At 38.9% G+C, this 27,235-nt stretch overlaps 1 protein-coding gene across 3 annotated transcripts in view; it reads left to right on the forward strand.

Annotated features, from left to right (window-relative positions):
- The window catches only part of plxnb2a.1 (plexin b2a, tandem duplicate 1), a 155,648-nt gene extending 128,803 nt beyond the window's left edge, over positions 1–26,845 (forward strand). For all 3 annotated transcript variants that reach the window (XM_067489965.1, XM_067489967.1, XM_067489966.1), the window contains 25 exons: positions 664–812; positions 1,459–1,594; positions 5,830–5,966; positions 6,054–6,236; positions 6,685–6,796; positions 9,050–9,253; positions 9,346–9,429; positions 10,227–10,322; positions 10,537–10,673; positions 10,773–10,873; positions 13,047–13,276; positions 13,751–13,932; positions 14,575–14,641; positions 15,492–15,638; positions 16,537–16,614; positions 16,970–17,048; positions 17,239–17,339; positions 18,048–18,129; positions 18,491–18,642; positions 19,002–19,162; positions 20,825–20,972; positions 21,568–21,632; positions 21,879–21,954; positions 22,110–22,184; positions 22,520–26,845. In XM_067489965.1, the coding sequence (XP_067346066.1) occupies positions 664–812; positions 1,459–1,594; positions 5,830–5,966; positions 6,054–6,236; positions 6,685–6,796; positions 9,050–9,253; positions 9,346–9,429; positions 10,227–10,322; positions 10,537–10,673; positions 10,773–10,873; positions 13,047–13,276; positions 13,751–13,932; positions 14,575–14,641; positions 15,492–15,638; positions 16,537–16,614; positions 16,970–17,048; positions 17,239–17,339; positions 18,048–18,129; positions 18,491–18,642; positions 19,002–19,162; positions 20,825–20,972; positions 21,568–21,632; positions 21,879–21,954; positions 22,110–22,184; positions 22,520–22,624 (3,087 nt within the window). In that variant the 3' untranslated portion in view covers positions 22,625–26,845. The remainder of the gene's footprint in view (positions 1–663; positions 813–1,458; positions 1,595–5,829; positions 5,967–6,053; positions 6,237–6,684; positions 6,797–9,049; positions 9,254–9,345; positions 9,430–10,226; positions 10,323–10,536; positions 10,674–10,772; positions 10,874–13,046; positions 13,277–13,750; positions 13,933–14,574; positions 14,642–15,491; positions 15,639–16,536; positions 16,615–16,969; positions 17,049–17,238; positions 17,340–18,047; positions 18,130–18,490; positions 18,643–19,001; positions 19,163–20,824; positions 20,973–21,567; positions 21,633–21,878; positions 21,955–22,109; positions 22,185–22,519) is intronic.
- Positions 26,846–27,235: the final 390 nt, after the last annotated feature.

Genomic DNA, 27,235 nt, shown 5'->3' on the forward strand with positions numbered 1-27,235 from the left:
CTTTTAATTAGTAGCAAATTGTACAGGCTTCTCTTCAAAACATCCTAGTAATTTGCAGAGGAGTACAAGCCAATTTTCTAAGAATTATGAGGCATGGTTGCAGAAAATTACAGCAGAAAACAAGACCTTTAAAATACAATGAAGCCAAAAACCTTTAAAGGACTTTTGCGGTTGAAACAACCTGAAAATGTGAAAATGCCTGACCCTAAATAAGGAGTGATTTCTCCTGGGTTTCACCAGAGCCTCTGCTAACATTAGAGGAAAGTAGCCTACTCTATTAAAATATAGCCCTACTCTCTGTTACACAGTAAAGAACACACGTTTAATGACTAAAAATGTGTAAGGCAATTGTTTAGACCTGGGAACTGAACTGATCACTGAAAAAGACGTGCCACAATTTATCAGACTGCACTCGTGAGATGACAATGATTCATTAATCACATAGGAGATTCACTTTGTAGTAATTAATGACGGCAAAATGTCACAATGTCAAGCCACAAATAAAACCCTCCCTCAAGTTGGGGAAAGAAATAAAAAATTTGAAGCAAACGGCTTAATCCGTCATGGTCAGGTGGCAACATGAAACCCAGTGAAATGCAGTTTTGAGCTGTTAGTGTTACTATCAAACAAGCAGCCTGTTTTATCGCCTTTCATTTTCTGCAGATCATCCCTCGCTTTGGTCCTCTGAACGGTCGGATCTCTGTCACCATCAAAGGCTCTAACATGGGAATAAAGAAGGAAGACATCAAGAAGATCACAGTGGCTGAAGTGGACTGTGTTCACCAGGAAGACAGATACTCTGTCTCTACCAGGTAATCAAACCGGCACTTTAACAAGCAGACAAGAGTCGGGCTGTTGTCTGATCAGTTTAGGTTGAAGCTCTTTACATGAACCTTTGATAGCCTGCTTCATCAATTAATTACTGCAGACAGCTGATTTTCTCATTTTCTTTGACAGTATAGAAGTTTGCATATATATACTATAAAAGTGAAAACACAGTATTGCATCTCTTTGTGGCTTTAATCTACTTGCATGTTTGTGCAAATAACATAAATTAAGTGCCTAATTGCATTACGATCTCAAACAGTCTTTAAACATTAAGTTAAATTCCTTAAACATCAAACATTTGCAAGCTTCCATATAAAAACTATTGATTGTGTGTACTGTGCTTTTCCTGTGAATTCCTTTTGTGGAACATTTAAAAGTAGAAATCGTAAGAGCAGGTCCAGGTGCTAGCTTTTTCTATACTGTTTTACACTTCTGTTTCCCAGAACCTAATCTCAAACAAGTTCTTTTCGAGTGCATTTCAACATCTCAAGACAGGCAAAGAAAACTGGTTTTGGAGCAGCTCTTGCTGGTCTAGAGCCAACAACTGTTGACTTTTCATTGCGTTATACCACTAATGGTCAGTTGCCCTCCCCTGGCATGCAGTGACTGGCATTTAATCTCTGTCCACAGCGTGGTGTGCGAGATCGGCCCGGCAAAGCGAGCTCCACCATCTGACATCCCGTTTCCACTGACCAACAGTGGACCAGTGAAGATAGAAGTTGAAGGAGGGAGAACAGGGACGTCTCAAGTCATTTTCACCTATCGGGTAGGTGTAAACACAAACACTGTACTAAAGATGCTTCCATAACTGTGTTTTGTAATTGTGATTACTGGCTGGGGTCTTCTTCATTGAAGAGTCCGTTACCATGCTTTTCAAGACCAAACACCACTGTACATACATAATGATATTTCAGCGTGTGTTTTACTTAACTGCTGTTCAGGTTATTACCCAAATTGTCTAGGGAACTTAAAAACTGATTTTACATACATTTGTACACTATTTTGAGCGATAAGCTTTCATATTTACATTATATGTAAGATTGTTTGTGTTTTATTTTATTTTTTTGTTATTTATTTTATTGTTAGAATGTTGCTATGGGTTTATGGTTTCCTATTGTGTTCTGCGTGCATATGCACATGCAGATGCTAAACATTCCTGCTGCATCTTTGATGCTGTTCTATTCATGAGCATCTAGCTATGATAATGCATAAAGAATGTACCAGCGAAAGAAGGGAAAATTCCAAACAACACTTTTCAATACAGCACATACAGGTTTGCAATATGCAACAGTTTTACTAAACACAGAAAACACATCTCTCCTTATAAAATGAGCTGCTTATTCATGCAGTCATTCAATAATAATCACTACCTCTCCTCTATCTGAAATACAGTAGCTTTGTGTCTGGATTTTGTTCCATAAAGCACCTTTGTTCAACTGCAGGGAGTTTTAAAAATGGTAAATCTTGCATTCTGAAACCTGCAGACACTGTGTACACAACTCATCAAAGTTTCTGAGGCAATACAGAACATTGTGTGACACAGCTACTTCAAACTCAGGAGATCAAATCCCAGGAACATTAAAAGGTTTATAATAAAGTACAAGCACACGGCCTTCGTCTAGTGCGGTGCAGGGAAATCTACACCCTGAAGAAGCAGCAATGCGTGAAAATACTCTCCGCATACAAATTCGCAGCTGCACTAAAACTCTACTTCCAGCAGTTTCTTCTACATACCACAAATAGATAAATAAATATGATCAAAATAAATATGTTTTACCTGCTGTTCTGTTTTGTTTCTTCAATAAGGCTCAGTTGTTTAATTGAAATAATGTTCTCGTTAATATTTCTCTTTTTATTTTCTGTCGCGCTGACAAAACGCTAATTAAAGCAAACTGCTGAGATCGAAATGAACAATTTACTGGAGCAGCAGTACATCCCAGTCTGTAAACTCTTCAACTCTGCTCAGGGTTTAAACTTCAAATTACTGCTTTCACTCAGTGACTTTGTTGGATTTGTTGGTCTCAGTGTGAAAATGGAAATATGAAACCAAAATTATATAAATAATGCTTGGCAGACCTGCCTCTGTACTGCTTGGATAATTTAATAACAAAAATACAAATTTTATTGATTTATTTAGTTAAATTAGAACAAAGATGTTTTATTACAAAACATTTTCTGGGGAAGAAATATTAAATAAATTAAGTGAAATTCAGTTATTTTCAACGGAAAGTAGCTAAAACCGACTTAAAAAGTTGCTTGAAGTCGTCATGCACAAATCTACATATCAATGACATTATGGCACGACTGCTCTTACAAAATTCTAAAAGGTATAGTTAAATCTAAATGAAATGAAAATCTAGATAGCTATAGCCTTCAGGTACTACGAACTGGAATCATCACATCAATATGCATTTTAATCTACTTCTGATATGAAAAGCTTCCTTAATTGGGATAATTGATTGATCAATTCGGCTCATTGAGGCTTTTTGCTGCTGATTGATCAATTGAATGTGCTGCTGCCCTCGAACACAGACAGCACCAGAACCACTGCAGAACATTTACTGGACGGTGTGTGTGAATGGTTGTTTGTTTGTCCCCTCGTGTCAGCCTTGTGATGAGCGTGCGATCCGTCCAGGGTTCCCCCCCCCACAGCTCGTGCCAGTCACAGCTGGTACCCGCTTTAGCCCCGCCACAACCCTTCACAGTGGTATATGGACAAAATGTCTGCAGTGTAACAGTGGTGTACAGAAACAGAATAAAACGCCATCTCATAATAATGAAAAAGTACATTATGACAGAATAACGAGAAAGATATCTATTAGGAAATGATGACCTTTTTTTTTTTTCTTTCTTTCAAGCAGCAACCCACCAATATATCTGTAAAAAAGCTTTTAACAAATCGATGATCTGAAAAACTCCTGTACCATAGAGCTGTGGGTTCAGTGCTACAAGCGACACATTTCATAAACAAAACCATGTGATCCATTGTTTATATTAGGAAATGGACTAGTGCAGCTGATAAAAGTATACAGTTTCTTTTTTAATATCCTAAAATAAATTGATTTGTTCTAACTGCCATGCACTTTTATACAGTATCTGCTCATGAACCCCCGGGTTTGAATTTAAGTTTTCTTCTGTGCCCTTGTTTTGTTCGAGCATGTCCAACTGCTTAGGGTTGTTATGAGTTTCCCTCTCTTCTGGGATATTTATTCTCATGTTTGCAGCTCTCTGCCAGAACAGCAAGAACAAATCGGAAACGCCAACAAACCAAACGCTTAAGTACATCCCAGCAGCTGCATACCAAACACTCCGGCTATGCTGATTTAGAAAACAATGTTGTACCTCTTCAGTTTAAATTCATATTTACACCTTTATTTCTTTTCCGCTTGCATTCACACAAATGCAAATAAGTTATTTCGCACGGTGCTCGACTTCTGTGTCTTAATTCTCCAGACAGATTGACTTCGTACATTTCGAAGCTGCTTTATCCTGCGGCGTCACTAAGAATTAATATTGCTTCTTGTTTTGTTTGCCATGCTGTCAGCACAGTACAGAACCGTCCAGAACAAACAGGGAATCAACCAGCTACTGCATTTTACCACCTTTGTTTCCTTTAGCGATATTCTTTAAACACCAGTTGGTAAAACTCAACTAAGGGGACGTCCTACGTTGACTTTTAACCTTGAGGTTTAATTATTGAAGTTTGGAGAATAGGATATGTGTTGGTTATGATGTGATATCAGCCTTCATGCCTACAGCAAGCTGTAACATGTTTATTTTTAATTTGACTTTTTCTCTTGGATTGACTGATTTGAGCTTTTGTTTTTAAAATGTTTTCATGCTGAAGCCTTCACAATTTTTTTTTTCAAATAACAGATTTCTGAGTGCGAAATCAAATAAGAGACTCAATTAAATGTGCAATTAAAATTCTAGACAATAGCTTTTTTTAGCCATGTAAAGACCTGAGGAAACACAAATACAGTTCCCATGACATGATGTGGCTCCGTCTTGGTGGTCTAGTAAATGAACCCTCAAAGCTTGTAAAAACTTGCTCTTATAATACATTTCCAGGAGACTAAATTCTTTTTCTGATCACATCAGCGTCCATGTAATAAGGTTAAGCTCAAATCAGATTGATTTCATATCTCTCCATGTGATAGTAGCTGGTGATTTAAATTGAAAAGGGTTATAAATGTTCAATTAAGAAAGGGTAACTTGTCATTGAGCAACAGTTCATCCAACTGCCAGGTAGAGCCACGTGTTATTGCAAACATTGTGGAGTGGATGTTAAGGCATCATCTGAAGCTCATTGTACACAAGACTGAGTTTGAGATACATGTTCATTACCATTAACATACTGTGACCGTTTTACTCCAGTGATAAATGGTTGCCCCAAACTTTTCTAGCTTCCTCCACACTAACGTTAAAAAGACCACCGCCCTTCCCACCTGGTGTTGAGCTGAAGCCTTCCCACACGGTTCCTCATCAGTGTTCGCTACACTCACTAGGTTACTGTCAAGTTGTAGCACAGAAAATGTGCTACAATAGAAACTGTAAAATTACATACAAACATTATTAGTCGGTTCCTCCTGGTGGCTGCCATTTGTTTTTCTTTTCACTGGAGGTGACGTCATGTGCGTCAAATCTTTAGCGATGTTTAAATTTGATAGATTTTTGTACTTTGCCCCATTGGAGCACTGCAGTCCCGATCGAACCCTGCACTCCTCCATTTACTCTGGACACTTGACTGCTCGATCATTCTTGCAGTTGCTGTCTTTTCTGTCTTTTCTGTTCAAGGTCCATTTAAAACTAAACTTTGTAAACTGTTTTTTAGCAAAGAAGCAGAAGTCAGGTATTTTTCTCACTGTTTAAAGTAAAAATAATTAACAGAGCATCACTGGAGTGTCATACTGTCCTTTTCTCTATGGCTTTTATTTTGTAAACTACTTTTGAACTACATGTCTACTACTTGACTACATAGCCTTATGTTGTTCTTTCCAGGACCCCAAACCAGCTGATGTCGAGCCAGTGAAGGGTCCAGCAGCTGGAGGAACCGTGATCACCATCCGTGGAAAGGACCTAGACACAGCAACAAAAGACGACGTCTCCGTCACTGTGGGGGGCGTTCCCTGTGATGTGTAAGCAATGCCTATTTACATTGGAACATGTTTGCGTTCTCTTCTGAAGAAACTGTTGTCTTCATGCTCCTCCTCTGTCCTCGTCAGCCTGTCGTTCGGCTCACATATCACCTGTAGGACTGGAAAGTATCGGGGGCAGAAGGTCCCCTCTGATCCGTTAACTGTGACGGTGAAATATGGGAAAAACACCACCAAGGACGTCCCAGTAATGTACCAGTACTCTGAAAACCCCAAGATCACAGATTATAACCCCCAAAACAGCTTCATATGGTGAGTAATCTGTAATAAATATTCAAAATATTTCTCTAAGTAACCATGTTTGCACCATTAGTAAAAGTATGTTGTGCTCAGCTTTTTCATTTTTTAAGGTCAGTAGGTGGTAGATGAAGGTCAGTGTGCTTGTAGTGGATATTTTTTCTGAAAATCATAACATGATAAAAACATGTATTTAAATTCTCACTTTAACAGTTAAGTATGTGCATAACAACATAAACGCCCTGCAATACCACAGGCTCACAGTAAATGTAAAAAAGCAGTGTGTTTTGATTTGAGGTTTATTGATTATTAACTGCTGGCTACTCACAGAATGCAGGAGATTCATATTTACTTTGTTTAAACCGTCGTCATACTCTATTAGAAATATAAATAAAGTATTTGACAGCATTTCATAAGTAAATTCTTTGCTTGAATTAATTTCCACGTGTATGTGTGTGTGTAGTGGTGGTCGAAAGATCACGGTGGTAGGAACTGGTTTTGACCTGATCCAGAGAGCCACGATGAAAGTCAGCCCCACTGCTGATGAATTTTCACAGGACACTGCACCTGTAGAGGTAAGTGTGTGTGTGTGTGTGTGTGTGTGTGTGTGTGTGTGTCTCCAGAGAGACATGTTGCTGGGGTTTGTGGGGTCTTTGTTTAAAGTAGTCCTTCATTTCCTCTCCATTTCTCACACATGCTCTTGTTCCTCGGCTCCGTTTGCCAAAGGTTTGTTTTTCCTCTTCCTCCGCGTTTTAGTTATTGCTCATACAAATCAATTTCTCCCTCATCTGAAGTCAGGTTTTTATTCTCCCTGCTTTTATTTTTCTCCACCCTTGTGGACTGGTACAATAATTTTAACAGAATTGTGTTGCATCAATCTCTGTAGGAGTTATAAATAAAAACATTGATCGCATCTGCAATAACCATGATCTTAAAGAAAAGCCGAGCATATAGTGTTTCCTTTATCAATAAGCATATGTGTTTTAATAATTGTTTATAATGAAATTTGCACCAGTTTGACTTTTGTGGTGGAATACATGCATTGGCCTTACTGTTATCAACTTTCTTAAATTAAAAATTAGCCGTCATTGTCCTAAAATTTCTAATATTGTCAATATATTGCAGTTCATCATTTTAAAACACTGACATTCCGGGTTTTACACTGTAAAACATAAGCAGTATAACCTTGGATGGATGGAAGTTCAAGTTAAAAATGTGGTGTTCTATGCTCTAAAATGAGCAAGTAAGAGTTTCTTTGATCAAAGTTTAGTCGCAAACAGCTCTTGCACTATGGAATCAGTTCTGGGAGAGTGTTCTGCAAGTTATGAGAGGTGTTCTCATTAATTCTGCAATATACATGCATCCAATCTAACCACATAATACCAGAGTGGGACAAACTGACAGGGCTAAATCCTATTTTTAATAAAAGAAGAATGTCGCCCCGATGTATATCAGTCTACTGCCACAGCTGACACTTGTTCTTTCTGAGTCAAAACCCTGAAACGGAGAAAAGGGCCGATGCTTCCATTTCACTGCTGAATGGCTTTGAGTGACAGAGTCTCTTAGGAAAGATTCGCTGCAGGGGAGAGGAGGTGAAGCCGTTTTATCGCCGCTTCATCAAAAAGCTGCCGTCTGGGCCGGCAAAAAAGGGAGGGAGACACAACAGAGAGGCAGAGAGAAGAGAGGAACGGGGGAAATCGGAAGTTAAAGTTACAGCTGCACTGAGATTTAATCCAAACACTTTTAATGATCAGATTAAAACCTTCAGCACTTGATTTGATTTGTTTTAGCCACTTGGGGGCAGAATAAACGAGTTGTAAATGCAGTGAACATCCATCCATCAGTATCCTGTTAGGGGTCACGGGGTCAACTGAGATTAAACCCACTGTGATTGGGCGAAAGGTGCGTACACCCTGCACAGGTCCACACTGTGTCACAGGGCCAGTGTGTCATCGTCACCTTTTAACCTGACACGCTGAGCTTGTTGTCAAACAGTTGCTTATGAACTTTGGAGTCAGGTTTGTGTCTGTCTGGTGCATCAACGTCCAGTATTGATTGTCTATAATGTTATAGAGCTGCTAAATCTCCCACTTGTTGTTCACTTATTAGGTACTTTGTCTGTTTCTGCTGTTTTGTGCTGCGTAGGGAGTGTACTGTGGGTCACAATTAGGTTTGAGGTCTGTACAGTAAACAAAGAGCAGAAACTCACTTTAAAGCTACGGAATGCCCAGAGGGGCTGCACAGCAGCCCCTTTCCCACTGTAGAGTCTTTAAATTGTAATTTAATCCTCTACTATAAAAATACTAAGTCATATTCCTTGAGTGTTATGTCCCTTGCAGCTGTTACTAACGCTGACAAAAAAGAAACATGTCGGTCATAAAGGTACAATCTTAAAAGAATTTTGGCCTACAAAATGCACAATCATGTGCAACTATGATTTAGATTAAAAAAAAGAGCTCAGATTTTATTTTAGTATGTTTTGTTCATTTACGAGCAACTACATTTAACTATTGCAAGTAGTAAAACACAATACAGTTTCACATGCTTTACATAATGACTTTAGAAGTGATATAAAAAGACATCTGGGTAGCAACTAGCAATTATTTCCACAGCCTGTTGATTATTTTAAGCTTCGTCTTATGATGAAGCAAAATCTGAACATATGATCTAATACAGAGAAAACCAGCAAACTTTAAAAAATTTGCAGAAACTAAATCATGTCTGAATGTAAAGACATTAACAGATGAGGATAAAACGTCTGACACATCTTGATTGACATCTTTAGCTTATTTCATGGTTAAAATCTCTCTTTTCCACTTCCCTCTCAGTTTATCCAGGAGTCACTGCATAAGAACGACACCGTTCTCCAGTTTTACTCTCCGCCCGTGATTGGCTCCTTCGACTCTCTCAGGACGACTGTGCAGATGGACAACGTGGTGGAGGAGCTGAAGACCTTCAAATATCACCCTGACCCCAGCTTTGACGAGCTTGCCAAGAAAAGCATCACTGAGACAGGCGTCATAATTGTGACTGTGAGGACGGAGAATGAAATTAATTCTTTATTGTAAAGCAAAGTGTTTATCTTTGGATCTGTAGCATTTTCTCTCTTCCTACCTTTCACCAGGGACGAGGTTTCTCCAAGGCCATGACAGCCAAAGAGGCCCAAGCGTTTGTTGGCGATGCCACCTGTCACGTTAACATACTGCAGGTAGAGACTCGCCGAAAACAGCAACATAGAGATGGAGCTGATATTGGCATTTTATTAAATGTAGAATATCACCACATCTGCGTCTAAACCTGCTGTAATTTGGATTCTACTCAATTCAGGTTTGAGGTCTGAGAGGTGACGGTGTACTAGCTGTTCAACAGTTGTTCAACTTTTCTGTACGTGCAGTGTTGCACCTCCAAGAAAAGCTTTATTAATACTAGCATTCAGACAATATTTTACGACCAGCACCAGGTCTTTGTAGCCCAGTTGAACGATGATGTGAATATTTGTGGTTTATTTAATTTACCTCCAAACATTTAGTATTTTCACATTTTTTATTTGCATAATTTTTAATGTGTGAAGGTCCTTAGACATATTTTTTTTATATCCCCACAGACATTAAATCTAACAACCAATGAATTGCTACTAGTCACACTTAATGTCTGAGACTCATTCATCTGTTGTTTTACCCACTGTTGCTTTTAGTGAAAATAAAATTAATTCAGCAAATGAGAGAAGTTATCCTTTAACCTGAATGTCAAACAGAACTTGAGATAAAGATGAGGAGTGAATAAGAAAGAAGAAATGAACATATTCCAGAAATCATTCTCATTTTTGTGATTTCTCCTAAATCTTTTTTTACACAGCACAATTAGGCTCATTGACATATTCAGTCTGTAACTTCATACGGGCAAAAAATAAGTTAGTGAAACAGTTTTTATGTTTGGTGGATGAGTTGGAAAACTAACCCAATACGGTTACACGTTTTCATTCCTTCTCTCTTTTCGACTGTACAGGATGATAAGTTGATCCTGGACGCACCTTCATCAAAGCCCAAAGCCAGATCCAAACGCCAGCGCAGAGACACGACCAACGACCTGCTGGAGCTAGTGGTAAACACATTGCAGGGGGAGGTGGGGAATGAAATATTCACTGTGCCCTGTGAGGGAATTACAGGATGTGGCCTGTAACAGACTTACATATTCAAACTTTAACCACCTAGTTATTTGTTCATAGTTGTTTAAATTCCACAGATTTTTATTTCGAATTCAACCTCATGCTTCCTAATCTCTTAAAATATACAGTATAGTCTCTGTCTTACTGCAGGTCAAGTTCGGTCACGGCGAGTGGATGGTCGGTTCAGTCTACTACGCCAGAAAAGATGACATTCCTCTGGCTATAATCATCCCTGCAGTTATTGTACCGATGTTGGTCTTTATTGCTGTGTCAGTCTACTGCTACAGGTTAGACAGATTATTAAAAAAAAAAACATGCTTTTTTTTTTTTTTGTCGATTTACTCCAATATCCACCTGTCGTGTCACTGTGTTGTGTGCACTAACAGGAGGAAGAGTCAGCAGGCGGAACGAGAGTACGAGAAGGTGAAACATCAGCTGGAGAATCTGGAGGAAAGTGTTCGCGATCGCTGCAAGAAAGAGTTCACAGGTACACGCATTTACATCACAGCTGTGATTTCACACGAGCTATGTTGGGAACGTAGGTGTCGCTTTGCTAAATAAAGTCTGAAATTAAAGTGCAGCTTTCTGGCCTGTTTTTAATGGCGGCGTTCGTCTAGTTTATTACTTTAGCTTCTTTCCTCAGTGGTTCTGCTGATTATAATAACACCACACTCGGTGGGCAAGATACCAGGAGTCTGGGGCCCCATAAGTTACATTTAAGTTTGTTTGTTTTTTGCCATGGTTGATATATGAGACAACAAAATGTATTCTGTAGAGGGATGCCTAAATATTTCAATACAACTGTGTCCATATGTGAGAGTTTATTTTTATTTATAAATGTGGAAAAGTGAGAAGCAACACAGAAAAATTCAGGCAGCTGGTGGAGCCTGTATAATGCTCTGCCTGCTGAACTCCTGATGATGATATGGAAGTCAGAGGGAAGTTTGAAAGCATTATTGTACATTTAAATTCTAAACTCTAAAGACAGAGCCATTTGAAAATTGTTGAAGTCGACCTTTAATGAAGTTATCTGCACTGTGTGCATAACCTCATGCACAGATTTGGAGAGGTGTGAGTCTGCCTGCTCCATTAGTTGGTTTGAGCCCAAGCTAACAAAAGTGGGGGGAAAAGCCTGTGCATTTTAATTTATATATTTTTATTTTTCTAACATGTATTTAGTTCCCGGTCAATTTTTGCCTGTACTGTCCAGCAACGCAAAGCAGAATTGATGAGCCTCAGTGGTTAGGTCGTGAGTCTTAAATCAATATTTCAGAGCAGGTCAGGTTCAGAGATAATTACAGGTAACAAGTTTGTTCTAACCCAGGTTTGTTGAAAGTGTCCAGCAGGTTTGCAAGAGTGGAAATATACAGGACTGCCAGAAGGAAATTAAATTTGATTTTGATTTAAAAAAAAAAAAATTTTTTTGCTGCTGGTACTGTGGGATAGAAAGATACACTTTTTAGGTCTAATCATTTTCACAGACTGATTCCTAAAGTGATTGCTCAGATTCGGAAAAGTGGTGGAAAGACAGGCAGTCGGGTGAAAGATTATTCATATGATTTAGAGGTAAAATCAACAGAGTACACCTGAAATGCACAGTGTGTGCAGCAGTAAGTAAAGCTGAAGCAGAATGTTGTGTGGACATGTTTATAACGGACCGTTTCTGTAAGGATTTCACAATTTGCCTTACATTTCCGGGCTTTTTTTTTTACGACCTGTATGACCATCTGATGGGTCATATTTTGAGTTTTGTAATTGTGTTATGTTCACAGATCATAGCAGCTGATGGTTTTCATGGTACTATGATAATACAAATGCTGTAATAAGTTGCATTCTGTGTTTTCTCACAGAAGATCATTGTTGATTGTCTTACACTCACAAACAGAAAATGCACGAAAGAAAGTTTAAACCTTATGTAGGAAAGCTTAAAGAGCAAATCAGCTCTGTGTGTGCAGTAAACTCACAGAGCTCCGTGACTTACATTGAGGTTTTTAGTGTCCAAGCCAAGCAGCAGACGCAGCACAAACCTCTGTCTGCAGAGCTGAATTTTGTCAGCATCTTGTCACACGTTGCATTCGCAGACGAGAGGATGACACCACTTTGACAGTTTATCTCCATATTGTGAGCTGCAGCCAACATGATTCGGCAGCACCGGCAGCATTTTGGCTCAGACATCAAAAACTTCCCTTCAGGTCTTCTCTGTGAACTCAGTAGACCGCTCTTCAGCAGAATCTGACGGCTCTGTTAGTAAGCTGGAGGGGGTCCGCACACACACTTCATGTGTTTCCGAGAAGACTTTAAGTGTGGGACTATCCAGTGAAATTGACTGGGTAATGAAACGTCGAAATGCACAGGCTGAAATGTAAATACATTTAGTCATTTAGCAAATAGATGTTAGTAGACATGAAGCAGACAGATGCTTTACTTAAGCAGAAGTGGAAAATGTGTTGTTACGTGCACTGTTTGTAACAATAGAAAAATGTACTATAAAAATTCAAAGTGTGATAGTAACCTACAAGTTCTTTTTCTTAAAGGATAATAACGGATAAAATATTCATAAATGGTTTACAAATATATTAGGCCTTTTTTAAATCCTAATCAGAATGTGGTGCTATCCCCTTAACAAATTGAATTGAATTTCTTTGTCCCGTGTTTGTCAGATCTGATGATTGAAATGGAGGACCACACCAGTGAGCTGAGCGAGGCCCGGATCCCCTTCCTGGACTACAAAACCTACACTGACCAAAACTTTTTCCTGCCTTCCAAGGAGGGTGCCAACGATGCCATGATCACAGGAAATATAAAAATCCCAGAACACCGCAGAGCTATCGTGACCCAGGCACTCAACCAATTCTCCAACCTGCTCAACAGTAAAACCTTTCTCATTAATGTGAGTTTGAAGCTTTTAGTGGATTTTTGGTTTTCTCCTCCTAGTGTCTTTTGTATTTTTCATTCATTCTGTGTCTCCATGAAAGCAATTTTTTAAAACTGAGGGCCCGGTTGTTTTATTTGGATAACTGGTCAAAATGAACCAGGGTTTCCATCCTCACCTTTACATTTGTGATGAGTTTACTTATCAGCGTTTGGCTCCTGTGATGAACAAATATTGTAATGTATTCAGAGGAAATTACCTCAGTAAATCTAGCTTTATGAGGTTTATTGCCATTTAACACTATTCAGTTTCAATAAAAAGATGCTCATTTTTTCTGTGTTTGCTGTTAAAAGCTCCAGGAAACACTAACAAATGGACTGTGAGTCTGGTCTTTTTGTGGGAAACTACTTTTGACAGAGTCAAGAATGAACGTCTCCAATTCGGCCATGTTTTTTTTTAAATGTCAACATCTGCCGTATTCTCTGCCTCTAGTTCATCCACACGTTGGAAAGTCGTCCAGACTTTAACGCCCGCTCTCGGGGTTATTTCGCGTCTCTGCTGACGGTGGCGCTTCACGGAAAACTGGAATATTATACGGACATCATGAGGACGCTGCTGCTGGAACTGATGGACGAGCATGTGCAGAACAAAAACCCCAAACTCATGCTCAGGAGGTAAAGGAAGGGAGGGAGGGAGGGATACACTGGCAAACACAGCATCCGGAAATAATAAAGACTCAGAATGACCTGTTGGATTTATATCAGGCTTCAGATTTAATTAATGTTTTCTAATTAATATTATTCTCTTCTCTGAAATATTATTTATATATTGATTCTATCCCAGATTTTCCCCCAAAAAATGTGATCATTCATTAGCACATTTTTGTTATAATAATAATACTGTTTTTTTTTTTTTTTTTTCAGAAGAAAACAATTGAGCAAATAACTGCAAATACCAAATTATCAATTAATCTGCTTATATATGTATATATATGTTTTTTGGTTTGTTTAACTTCTCTATAAAATGTCAGAAAATGGCTTATATCCAAACCAAACCCGGAGCACTTTGCAATACATAGTTTATATTTTGTTGTTGAGTTGTAAATGAAAGGTTTAGGATGGGTACATACATTTGACACAATTGCAAAGCTCAAACAATTAAGTACAAAAAACTTCTCACACACATTTACTTATTTTTAGCTGTAATTGAATTTATTTAAAATAATGACATTTGCCAGCTGCTGTACAGTGCTAATATTTCTCTCTGTTGTGTGTGTGTGTGTGTGTGTGTGTGTGTGTGTGTGTGTGTGTATCTAGGTCAGAGACCGTGGTGGAGAGGATGCTTTGTAATTGGATGTGCATCTGTCTCTATCAGTTCCTCAGGGTAACAACACAGATTCTTAACTTATACCTTCCTGTTTTTTTTTTGTTTCCTTTTCTCTTCGCTCTGTTTTTCTGCAGTTCTTTTCCTCTTTCTTCTCCCATTCGCTCAGATATAATGGACTCTGAGAAACTTTCCTAAAGCCTGTTCAGCATACCTACAGTATATTTCGCTCTACTTGCTTTGTTTTGGCCAATTTGGGCTTTTTGGAAAGCTGACATTGACAGCAGCAGGTGATACAGCATGTTGTTGTGCTGGTGTTCAGTGTTTTTCTAGCTTAATATTTTACACCGGACTTTAGTGCTGACACAGATATCACATCATCGACATTTTTATTATGTTTTTGCTTTGTCTGTTTAGAAAGATACTGTATCTCAGTGACGCCTTGAGGAAACTTCTTCAAATTTGGCTCAAACTTTCACTTGGACTTAAGGATGAAATGATTAGTTCAAAAGCCTCACGTGTCTGTTCACTTTTAATCATGAGGATATTAGTATAAGTCTGGACAGACATTAGTAGAAACTGTAACTTGACTCGTTTGCAGAGGCACAGGGCTGTGATTCTAGTTTTAGTCTCTAAAACGGCAATTGAAACTCTGCACCACTGAAGCCCACTGAATAAAACCAGGCCAGAACATTCCTGATTATTTTTGTTATAGAAAGCAGTTTAATAGAATAACCTGAGAATGTGGGAGCATTTGATTTGTTGCACCTCAGTGTCAATATATGATTCTTCTTCTCCTTCTTCTCCTTTTGGTGATTAAAGATATTTAGAAAGGGAAAACAACATGTTTGTGATCACCAGGGGTTTAAGAGACTGTGTGTGTGTGTGTCCGTACCTGTCCTTGTTTTAGGACACAGCAGGGGAACCTTTATACAAACTGTTCAAGGCCCTAAAGCACCAGGTTGAAAAGGGGCCAGTGGACGCCAAAGTGAAGAAAGCAAAGTACACATTAAACGACACAGGACTCTTGGGGGACGATGTTGAGTACTCTGTACTGGTAAGTCTACACAGTACACACAAACACTGCAGTGTTCAGTGCACCTCAGTTTAGGCTGCAGACCCAGAATGTTTAGACCGAAAGAGCAGATTTCTTCCTTTGTGTCCCTGAAATCATTTTACTGCATGAATCAGTAGTCAGTGTTTTCTCCAGACTCTCGAATGACAATTAAGATGTTTCAATCTCTCAAATTCTTGGAGTCTGGGGTGAATGTTTTTCCTCTTGCCAGCCACTTGTTTTAAGCTTTTCAATGCAGTAGTGTTATTCATTTTTATAAAAAAAGAATTGATCTTTGATTTAAAGCTGAAAGGATAAGTAACCAGTTCTCAAAGATGAATCTGTTGTTTGTGCCATTTCTTTAACATGAGATATTCTCTGGTTGCTATAAAACCCCAAAAAGGTCAAGGTGGAACAGCTTTCTCCTAACTGCATTTGCATTCCCCCGCTATAGCCCTCTGAGAGAGGCTGAGCTGTATTCTGATGCACAGATTATTGTGTATTCTGTAGCACTGCTAGTATTTACAACAGCATGAGTGGTTTCGCCCTCAGCTGTGGCTGCTCAGGTGCGACGCTGTATCACTGCAGCTGCACACCTCAGGTTTTGATGGTTGTTGTGTGCGTGCAGTGAATCCATGGACGTTATTGCTGCTGCATTCATGAACTCCTGTGGCGCAGTGGTAACACATCTGTTAACACATGTAGCTTGTCGATGTTTTCTCAGTAAAGAGTAGTCACAGTAATGTTGCCATAGCGTCATAGATTATTAATCAACTGATTAGTTTACTGTTGATTAAGTTGATGTACATATACAGCATTTGTATGCATTTAAAAAAAAATGTAATTTGCACTCTTCATATCAGCGTCAGTGTGTAGCTGACAGGTGTGTTTGTGATGTCAGACTCTACAGGTGTTGGTGCATGGGGAGGGACCAGATGTGACTCCAGTGAAAGTGTTGAACTGTGACACCATCTCCCAGGTTTGTTTTCCTCTTTAGGTTGTGTGCTCACCCTGTTCTTACCATTGATTTATAGCTCTTGGCATCATGAGCCACATGTTTGATTATATCCGATCAAGTACAAAGTTTGACAGCAAATGTTCATCTGAACTTCATTTTAGAACAATTATAGTTGGTAGTTATAGATGAATGATCAGGGCAAAGTCGTGGTTGTGGCGGATAAAATGTAATAAATCGGAGCAGCCTTTCCGCAGTCATTGTGATGTTTCTCTGACTTCTGCCGTTTGTTTGGTGCTGATAAAAGTGAATGAAATATAATTTCAGTTTTTGTTTTAGCATGTTTTGTCAGGTAAATGTAAAATTATCTGCTCTCCAGGTGAAAGAGAAGATCATTGATCAGGTTTACAGAAATCTGCCATACTCACAGAGGCCAAAGGTGGAGAGTGTTGCACTGGGTAAGACACAGATGATGTGGATATTATTTATCATTAATATCAGATTGAATGCTACAACATGCAGCGTCACAGATTTGTCAACCTCTGCACATCTGTGGTGGAACTACAGATTTACAGGGAAATATTGGTGGCAAAGTAATTATGTAATTATTAAACATACCTTTCATTATTTTCCCTTATCCGTCCACAGAGTGGCGTCCAGGTTCCACAGGTCAAATCCTGTCCGACCTCGACCTGACCTCACTGAAAGAAGGACGCTGGAAGAGACTGAACACATTGGCTCATTACAATGTGAGTTTTTCCCAATGTGTGTCTTTTAAAGAAATACTTTATCATGGACTTTCCAATACAAAGAAAGAATTTCATTGTATGTTATAATAAAAGACGTTATAGTTATGATGTTTAGGCCTATTCGCCAACCTTTATAGCAAATTCTCAGCTCAGATGTCAAATATTAAAACAAAAATGAAGACACATTTAGCAGATGTGGTTAGGTAGGAATAATGGTCATACCACAGCAGTTTGGCAAAATAACTATTAAAAATATATATTTTTGTAATAACACATAGCTACGATATGTTAAGTCAGTCAGTTAGTTTGCTGATATATTTTCATATATAACTGTACTGATGGTAGGACAAAGAAAGAGAATTTTTATCTGGGAATTTATAATGGACATTTGACAGAATAGAGAGGTATTATCTGCAGATTATTCAGTGATGGAAATGCAGTGAGCCAGGAAAGATTGGGGTTTATGCTCTTGTTCCACACTCTGGTTGTTTTTAATTAAAATGGAGTTCAGATCTTTTCTCCTGCGCTGAAGTGACCGAAACTTCTGCAAACTGTACCAACAGAAATTTAACAGGAAAACTATTTGTGGAGCCAGCTGCAGTGAGTCACGGTGCACCTAATAGCTGTGTTCACAGCTCAGTTACACAGAATGAATCAGGATTTATTCATGTTTTTGCCCATTGATTTCAGTCGTTTTTCTTCTTCCAGGTTCGGGATAATGCCACCTTGGTTCTGTCCAGAGTTTTGCACACACAGTCATTTCACCAGCAGCAGGACAACCATGAAGAGAGTATGTACACACACTCACACACACACACACCCTGAAGCAGACTGTTTGGTAAAGGTGCGATGTAACTCCAGTCCTTTGCTGAAATACAGTTTTGACATTTTTATATTTACATTTCGTACACTCAGGCTGATCTGATGGCTGTAGTTATAGTTAGTAAAAAATCCATTGATCAACTGTTGCTGTAAAAACAAATTTTATGTTTAAATCTTCACCTATAATGTAACATCAGTTTAAGCGAACTGATCCCACACTTTGGATGTGGGGTTTTCAAATACAGTGACAAAATACTCAATGTCCAGAAAAAGAAAGGTGCGTTTTAACAGTCCCTCTCTCTTTGTGTCCCTCTCACATCTCTACACAGAAAACGCCCTGCTGGAGGAGGACAACACCTTCCACCTGGTTAGACCGACAGATGAAATCGATGAAGTGAAGTCAAAGAGAGGCAGCATGAAGGTCAAGACGATGACCAAAGCCATCACTGAGATCTACCTGACCAGGCTGCTGTCTGTCAAGGTACAGCTGTGTGTGTGTGTGTGTGTGTGTGAGAGATACTGTCCTTCCCTCTGATCAGTTCAGGCTGCATGTTATTATTTAAGCTACACAGATCTTTGTGGTGACAAACGCACTATATTGATCACGTCTCATTAATGAAAGCTGCAGTTCGGAAAGCAAACCTACACTCTTGGTTTCTGTAATTTTTCTGCAACACTCTGACTGCCGGTGCTTTTCACTGGCTCTGATCTTCCATGTGCTCGCAGTGAATGTAGTTGTGTGTGAAAAAGAAAGTGGTATTGATTGATATATTGTGTCTTTTTATTGAAAAGTGAATTGGGGAAAAAAAAGGTGTGTGTGCGCATGTGTGTTTGTTACAGGGCACTTTGCAGCAGTTTGTGGATGACTTCTTCCGCAGTGTGTTGTGTTCAAGCTCGGTTGTCCCCCCTGCTGTCAAATACTTCTTTGACTTCCTGGATGAGCAGGCACTGAGACACGATAACGTAGATGAGGAGACGCTGCACATCTGGAAGACCAACAGGTATTGTAAACGATGGGCATAGATAGATGATGCCAAATGGGCCCAAGATCCTGAGCCCGAGCTAAAGTTATATCTTTAAACAAAATTAAAAGCTGCGAAATCACATGAGACAAAGAAAGAAAAACAATGACCACAGAGTTGACAAATGACTAAAACCAGACGCTGGATGGTAGAAAATAGACACCGACAGACCACAAACAGAGAAACAATTACCAAAAATGGACTCTCGGAACAAAAAATGCAACCCGCTCTTTTGTAATTGTTGTGCTTGTCTCTCAGTCTGGGACTCCAACACTGAAGGGGCAGGACGGGGGCTTTTACCTGTGCCCAGGGGTCCGTTATCTCAAAATCAGCCCATGAATGTAGGGATAACATTACTCCATTCATAAAAATGGCTGAATGTGCATGTATGAGTGAATATACAGTATTTAGCGCACGTTTAGACACAGAGTGAAAAAGTGCAAACAAGAGACACGAGTCTGGACGCTGCCTTTGTCCCCTGATGTCTGTTGCAGAAAATGATGGAGATTTTATTAGTTAATATGAAAACAAACAGGAGTTATTTTCCTTATCAACAAGTTTATTGATCATTTTCCCACTCGATTGTATTCCGTTCCAGTGACCATTATCATTCATGGTTATGTTGTACTCTAAGAGAAATATTTATACAGCTTCTACAGGTTTGTGTGTGTGACTGAGTGATACCTCATCAGCTCAACTAGAGTGTAATGATAACCTTGTCACTGCTAAACTAAAAAGCCGGCTTTAATTGGCAGACTGTTATCAGGATGGATAAATGACAGAGAACACGAAGTAGTAGTACAGGACAGAGGAAGTAGAGACGAGACATTGCTCTCATTCCCCCCTAACTTCTCAGCTTTCAAACTGGCCTTGAGTTCAGCCTGTCAATCATCAGAAACATTACACACACACACCAACAAGTTGGACAATGAAATATTCATCAGTTGTGGTGAATTATTGACGAGGGTTATGGCCTGTGGAGGTAGCGGAAAGGAAGAGACTGCAGAAAGAGATGAAAGGATGGGGGGACGAGTTAAGAGAGGAGAAACGGTGTGTGTCAGCAGGTCCTGAAAAAGTCGGAAAAAGTCTGAAATTGATGGTTCTCTTTATGGTGATAATGGGGGCAAATTTAGCATAAATTTTTTGCTGCTGTGGTTTTTAGACATGGATGAAAGCAGTTTCTCAGTTTCAGTCAGCGACTATAAAGGCTGATTACCAACATCATTTGATTAAATGCACATAAGTTGGAAACGTCCATCGCTGAAGTGCATTGTCATCCCCATTGTCATCACGCACACAGTCTCGTTGAAACGACAGGAATTTAGCAGAATCAGGCTTTTGAAGGTGTCGTAATGTTAAAATTGTAAGTTTGGTTAATTTCAGGAGACTTGTCGATGCAACAAATAATGTGGTTTAACAGTTCAGGGGGGGAAAAAAGGTTCATCTGTTTCTTTGCCGGTTAACTTGCGTTTCTGGTTTTAATGTATTATCTTTTTTATTAAGATGGTCTCTTGAGATCACAGGTTCTGCGTTAAGGCATATTTTAACTTTGACAGTGGATTTAGTTCCAGGTGCAGGTATTTGAAAAACAGGACTTTTTTGGCAGCCGATGTCCTGACTGGAGTCTTTGTGTGTCCTCAGCTTGCCTCTGCGGTTTTGGGTGAACATCCTGAGGAACCCCAACTTCACCTTTGACGTCCACGTGACGGAGGTGGTGGAGGCTTCACTGCACGTCATCTCTCAGACCTTCATGGACGCCTGCACTAAGACAGAGCACAAACTCAGTCGAGTAAGTCCACACAAATTCAACTCATCCAAACTCTAAACTTCATCCTCCTTTAGGTCCAACACTGCACTCAGATTGGATTTATGGCAGTGTGGTGATTCAAACATAACTGAGGAGCACAGTGAACATTTCATTCCTCACCTCTCTTCTGTTCTGTTAATGATACTGATAGGAGCTGGAGTCTTACTTTACACAAATCCTAAGCTCGGCCTGCTCTTAGTTCAGTCACAAACACAGCATGCATGTGTTCACCATCAGCCCTCTGAGGACAGTCACCTGCTTCCTGTGATCACCTACATTGTCATTAACACTGAGCTGAAAGAAAATCAGTGACAATGAATTGGCCTGTTTTTGACCAAACGATAGAACATGTTCACACATCTTTATTTGTCATTGCAGCAAAGAGTTGATTACAACACTTAAATGCAAAATAAACCCTAAACATCAGTCTGATGAACAGCATAGGACAATTCGAGGAGGATTTTCTCTGTAAAGCATCTTGAGTTGACATAGAACAAGAGTTTGGAAATTATGCTGATTCTGAAAAGCCTTGGAAATGTCTGAAGATCTATTATCTGTTTTGTGTGTTTGACTGTAGGAGTCTCCCAGCAACAAGCTGCTCTATGCAAAAGAGATTTCCACATACAAGAAGATGGTGGACGAGTGAGTGTGTTGCACTGCATAAACACAATAGTATTAATATATCACAATAAAATGATGCATGAATGAAAATAGGGGTTGGAAGTACTTGAATGCTTCATACACAACAGCAGTTGTCAACTACTACGTTATTCACTACGTTGTCTAAAGAATTTTAATGCTGCTCTGGTTTTTATTCATTGAATTTGCTATATCGTTTGGTAAAAAAATCAATTTGATGTTTTTACTTTGTGTGTGTGTTTTCCCCAGTTACTATAAGGGTATCAGACAGATGATTCCAGTCAGTGACCAGGACATGAATACACACCTCGCGGAGGTGTCCAGGGTATGAACCACTAACTCTGTGTCAAAATAAAGTGTGTTCACTAAATGATCGTGCAGCTAGTCAGTAGAAATTCAGCAGACAATTTGTAAAAACTTTTTTTAATAAACTAGTATCTACATCTGAATGTTTAAAGATTCTATACGTTCACTTTGCAGCAACACACAGACAAGCTGAACACCCAGGTGGCCTTACATCAACTGTACCAGTACGCCAGCAAGTACTATGATGTGGTGAGCGATGCCTCTATATTTCAAAATGTTAACGGCCCATTTGAATTTCTTCCTGATTTTGTGAAGGGGAATCCACGAGAAGCGGTTTTATCCAACGTGTTTCACAATGTGACATTTACCATTTCCAATTAGAAAAACGAACGCAGGATGCTGGTGTGATTTTATTTTATCTGTAAAAAAGATTTCTTTCCAATTTTTTATTTTTTTTTTATACTGCAAAACAGTTTTTAGACCATTGAAAACATTGGGTTAGTTTTGAAAGTTCAGTGAATTAGGTTGAATTAGTTTCAGGTAACCTTAGTAACTTTGCTTGTATTGAAATGTTTTTTTTTTAGATCATTCAGTCGCTGGATGATGACCCAGCAGCCCAGAATAAACAGCTCACCCTCCGCCTTCAACAGATTGCTGCCGCCCTGGAGAACAAGGTCACTGACCTTTGACCTCTAACCTCATTGAGTGTCAGGGCTTCTTAAACACAGGATTTTTTTTTTTTTTTTTCATTTGAAGACCCAAAGGATGTGGAGCTCCCAGACTCTAGTGAATGTTTGATCATGTAAGGACTGAAATGGGAGGGGCTACTGGGGCCACAGGAAGCTGTTAACCATATATGGACTGAACGGTGACCAGTTATGGGGCTCCACAGGAGATGAATTATAGGGATTTTGGACAAAGAAAGTGTTGAAATGTGCTCCGAGCGGCGGAAACTGAAGATGATGTCTACTACAAAATGGTGACTGTAGTGTGGCTGTAGACAATAAATTCAATTTGACCATACAAGGACTGAGGGACTGAGGATGGAAGATGTCTGGTTAATTGAAGAATATAATGGAAGTAATAGAACATTCCCAAATATTTCCATTTTGCTATACAGTCTTTTTGGGGGGGGGCTCGGAATTGGAAATTAAGCACCTTCAGGACCACTTTTTCTGTCTAGTAACCATATACCTGTGTTGAATTTGCCTACAACTGCTGATCTGAGGTCGGATTTCTGTCTTTGTACTAAATGTCAACCAGGAAATGTGATCTTTTATCAGCAGAAAGTCGTTTCCAGCGTAAGGTACAAACATGCTTGGATGAATTTTTATCTTTAAGCGGGTTCACATAAATATAACTGACAAAGGAAAACTTACTATGGTACATACTACTGTCCAATCAGGGGTCTTCGATTTGATCTTAGTGGCAAGACTGGGGACAGTGAAGTTAGGGTACGATGCGTTATTTTCTTTATCGCGGCCAAATCATGTCAGATTATCTGCAGAACATGTTTCTGTGCTGATGACACTGTGCTGTTGATGCAAGTCACAGCAAAATTCTTTCATTCTGTTTAATTAGTTTAGTATTATTCTTTGTATGCAGGCTTTAAGCAGAGGCTTTGCACTTCTGTATACAACATGACATTTATCTTTTTAATGAACTGCCACTGGGCCACTAGCAGTGTTAATCGTGGCAGTCCATAATGTTATGTCCTTTAGATCTGTGGTAAGTGAGCGCCAGCTTGGTTTTAGTTTGCGTGAGAATCATGATTGCTTAATCACATGGTTTAAACATCCAAAAACTGTTATGTATGTATGTATGATTTGTTTTTGGTTTTACACTGCGTATGATTTAGCTTCTTTTGCAGCAGCCCCCGTGTAGATGTTGCTTCATTTCTTTCCCTGTTTTTCTGTTTATGTGCACACGTAAGAGGAGATCGCTCTATAGTCTTCTGAAGACAGGTATGTTTTAGTCCTTCAAAAAGGTTTAAATAAATCTAAAATGATGCCGGTAAAACGTTAAAACGGATTCAGTGCTGCTGTTATTTGCCAAACTTCTCCAACATGCAGTTGCCATTTGTACTAGTTTGACTCATTTTCACTTGATGAATGCAGAGTAGACACAAAATTTAAAATGGAGCCAAACATTTGAATGTTCTGTTCTTCTTCCTATTCTGTGGTTGTTTTTATTGACAGTAATTATATACATAAATACATATAAAAATGCATTTTATGCAAGATTTATGCACATTTTATTACAATTTGACTTTGTCTTCAATATTATCCTACAAAAAACACATCAGAACTAATTCGTTCTACATCAATATGACAAAAAAGTTTGTTTTTTTTAACACCCGCAGAGACTCTTTGGATGTGCGTGTGCACCCTTCTTATTCTGCCCATTAAATATTTTATACACTTGATTTGTTTAATCATAAATAGGCTTGTTTCATTTCAATGCTGGCTCGCTGAAATCTCCAGAGTCTTAAAAAAAAAACCTAAACACTAGTTTCCATTTGTGTCATTTATTAAAAGTTACACTTTTTTTTAAATCTGTAAAACAGTAAAGGAAATTATTTCACGTTATTTAAGAAAAAATAATTTACAATGTGTGATCATTTATATTACCAACTAATTTATTAATGAGTTTATTGTTGACCAAGAAAATCTGCAACAAACTTTGGCTGTTTAACTGCTGTTGCACTGCTGCAGTGGAAATGACCTAATTTATCATCTTCTATGCTACATATTAATCATCGCCATAGAGGAAACATATAACTGCATTATTCTTTGCCTTCTGAGCCCAGATGACGTGCTCTATGTTGTGCTTGAGTTAATATCAAAGATTAAATATGCAGTTTGTAAGTCCGATGGTGAACTTCTTGGTTTCTGCTAAAAGAATTCTGCTACCGAGGTTTTTCTTTTTGTTTTGTTTTGGGGTTTTTTTTCTCTGAAGTTGGATTTATTGATTCTTCTTAGGCTTCAGATCTTACAAACTGCATCTTTAAATTCTGAAGCAATACGACCTCAAGGCTGGTGCTGTGTCTTTGTACTCGTGTCTCAACTTCCTTAAACTGTGGATGGACACGCTTCAAGATTTTGACCAGAATTTGGCACCGCTTGACCTGTAGATACAAAGACTGAAAGAAATTTGTCTTTGCTTCTTTATAATTGTGAGGGTGTGTGTGTGTGTTACTTCTCATGAGCCTTCTTTTGTGGAAAGTTCTCTCTCAGAAATGTGTATTCGAAAGCCACTTTGGTGCCAAATGACTTTAAGGACTATTGTATGGGTGTTTTTATTATGTGTTATTTCCAAGGATCAGACTGTCATTTGAGTTGTGTGTCTTATGGGTGTAGACAGAAATGAGAAACGCAAACCATTGTGTATTAAATAATCTGGTGATACTTACTTTAATGTGGAAATGTGAAACCTTAAGATTTTGAGATATCAGTAGACCTTTCACCAGTTTATCAAAAAAACAATTGCTGCGATGAGGGTACTATTTCTACCATATGAATGTTTAATTGTAACACGTGACACATGAATCACACAATTTATCTGCTAAAAACATGGCTATAACAATCTCGCTCCAACAATAGCTTCTGCTTGCCTTCATTTCCACCATCGAGTGCCTTAGTGTGTAGAACTGAAAGCGGTGTAGTATAATTCCTGCATAAACAATCTCTATTGTTGTTTGTTCTGCTGTTAAATTGACGCTTTGATCAATTGATTGGTCTTATCTTTTGGCCAAGACAATGTGAGCTCGCTAACATCTGAATATTTTGGAGTAAAGTGTATCAGAGGTGATGTGGAATGATCATGTAGTGCAGTGTAATGTTGTGGGCGACTGGTGATAACAGTTTAATTTTGCGACAGGTTTAAGGAAATAGCTGGTGCAGCCTTGTCTGCTCACTAAAATCTGTTTGACCCGCTTCTGTTTCTGCAAATAATCCAGTTGACTTTCATATTTTTACTATCCATAACAATAAGAAGTACCCAGTTTCATGCGTTAAATATGCAGAGAAAAAAAACCCAAATCCCTTTTGACAACCCCGTGAGGCACCGCAGACACTAGCTAGGAGACAGGAAGGGGACTTTACGTTTTCAATCCAAAATCCATGATAGAGGATCATCTCAGCTCTGCACTGCAGCAATTTATGTCCCCACATACCTCATCGTGTCATGCAGACCAGGGCTGCTGAAACACTAAACGAGTATTAAAATAAAGAAAATCCAGGCTGTATGAGATGTATACAGACATTCTTCTCTTTGCAAAAAACATTTTGAACTCTTTGTTAAAACTTTCCAGTAGAAATTTGTCAACATTGTGGAAAACTGAATTTACAATTTGCTGACATGGGTTAGCAAAATGAATTGTGGGCGGTGGAGAATGTGTCTCCACCATCTCTAGTCCCAATGCTCCAGAGCACTTTAGTAAATGTTAATGTGAGCTGATTACTGTATGTGGGTTTAATTGTTTTCAGTTTTGCAGGTAGATGCTCACTGTAATGAGATTATCTGTCTGCTGATCTGAGGATTTGTGTGTTTCTATGATGTAAATCCAAAACATATTTCAAAAAAACAAATGTTTCACGAGGCACAAATAAGTTTTCAGAGGTGTTGAATGTTAACACAGGAACCTTCTGACCCTCACATCACAAGAGCTACACGTGTTTATACCACTGTACAGTTTGTACGTGCAATACGACTTTCCCATCGTCTATTCTTGTAACGTCGCTGTAGGAAACAAACGGTTTGGATGGACACAAACCGCGCTACCAGTAACTGGACATGACTGGTCTGGAGCCCATTTCAGTGATTCTTCAGAGGAAGTGGAGACGTGGGCAGAAAATCCTCATCTGAAAAGTCAACTATCTAATAAAAGATGTTTATACAAATTCGAAAAATTTAAGTGTCTTTATTATTTTATTTTTTTTCACAATGCGTTGGCAATAAGGATGTTTAAATACACAATACTGTCTTTGACTTGTGTGTGTTTCTACCAGGGAGTTTCTGCACTACCTCTCCAGAGACTCGGGTCCTAAAATCTCCCCCATGGGAAAAAAGTCCCTCCAGCACATTGTGATTTATTTTATGTTGTTTTTTTACAACTTGGAGCTGAACATTAAGCCTGGTTACTTTTGGAAGAGGAACTATAACCTCTTTTCATTGTAATGTCTCTGCTCAACTCTACTCGCTTTGCGTTAGTTTTCTGCTGTACTTGGTCGTCGAAGCTGCAGTGACGTCACTGTGAACACGACACAGGAGAGGCGGCGATATCTCTCTGACCAAACTGG

Source organism: Channa argus, chromosome 21 (genome assembly GCF_033026475.1).
Source record: "Channa argus isolate prfri chromosome 21, Channa argus male v1.0, whole genome shotgun sequence".
Classification (NCBI taxonomy): Eukaryota; Metazoa; Chordata; class Actinopteri; order Anabantiformes; family Channidae; genus Channa; species Channa argus.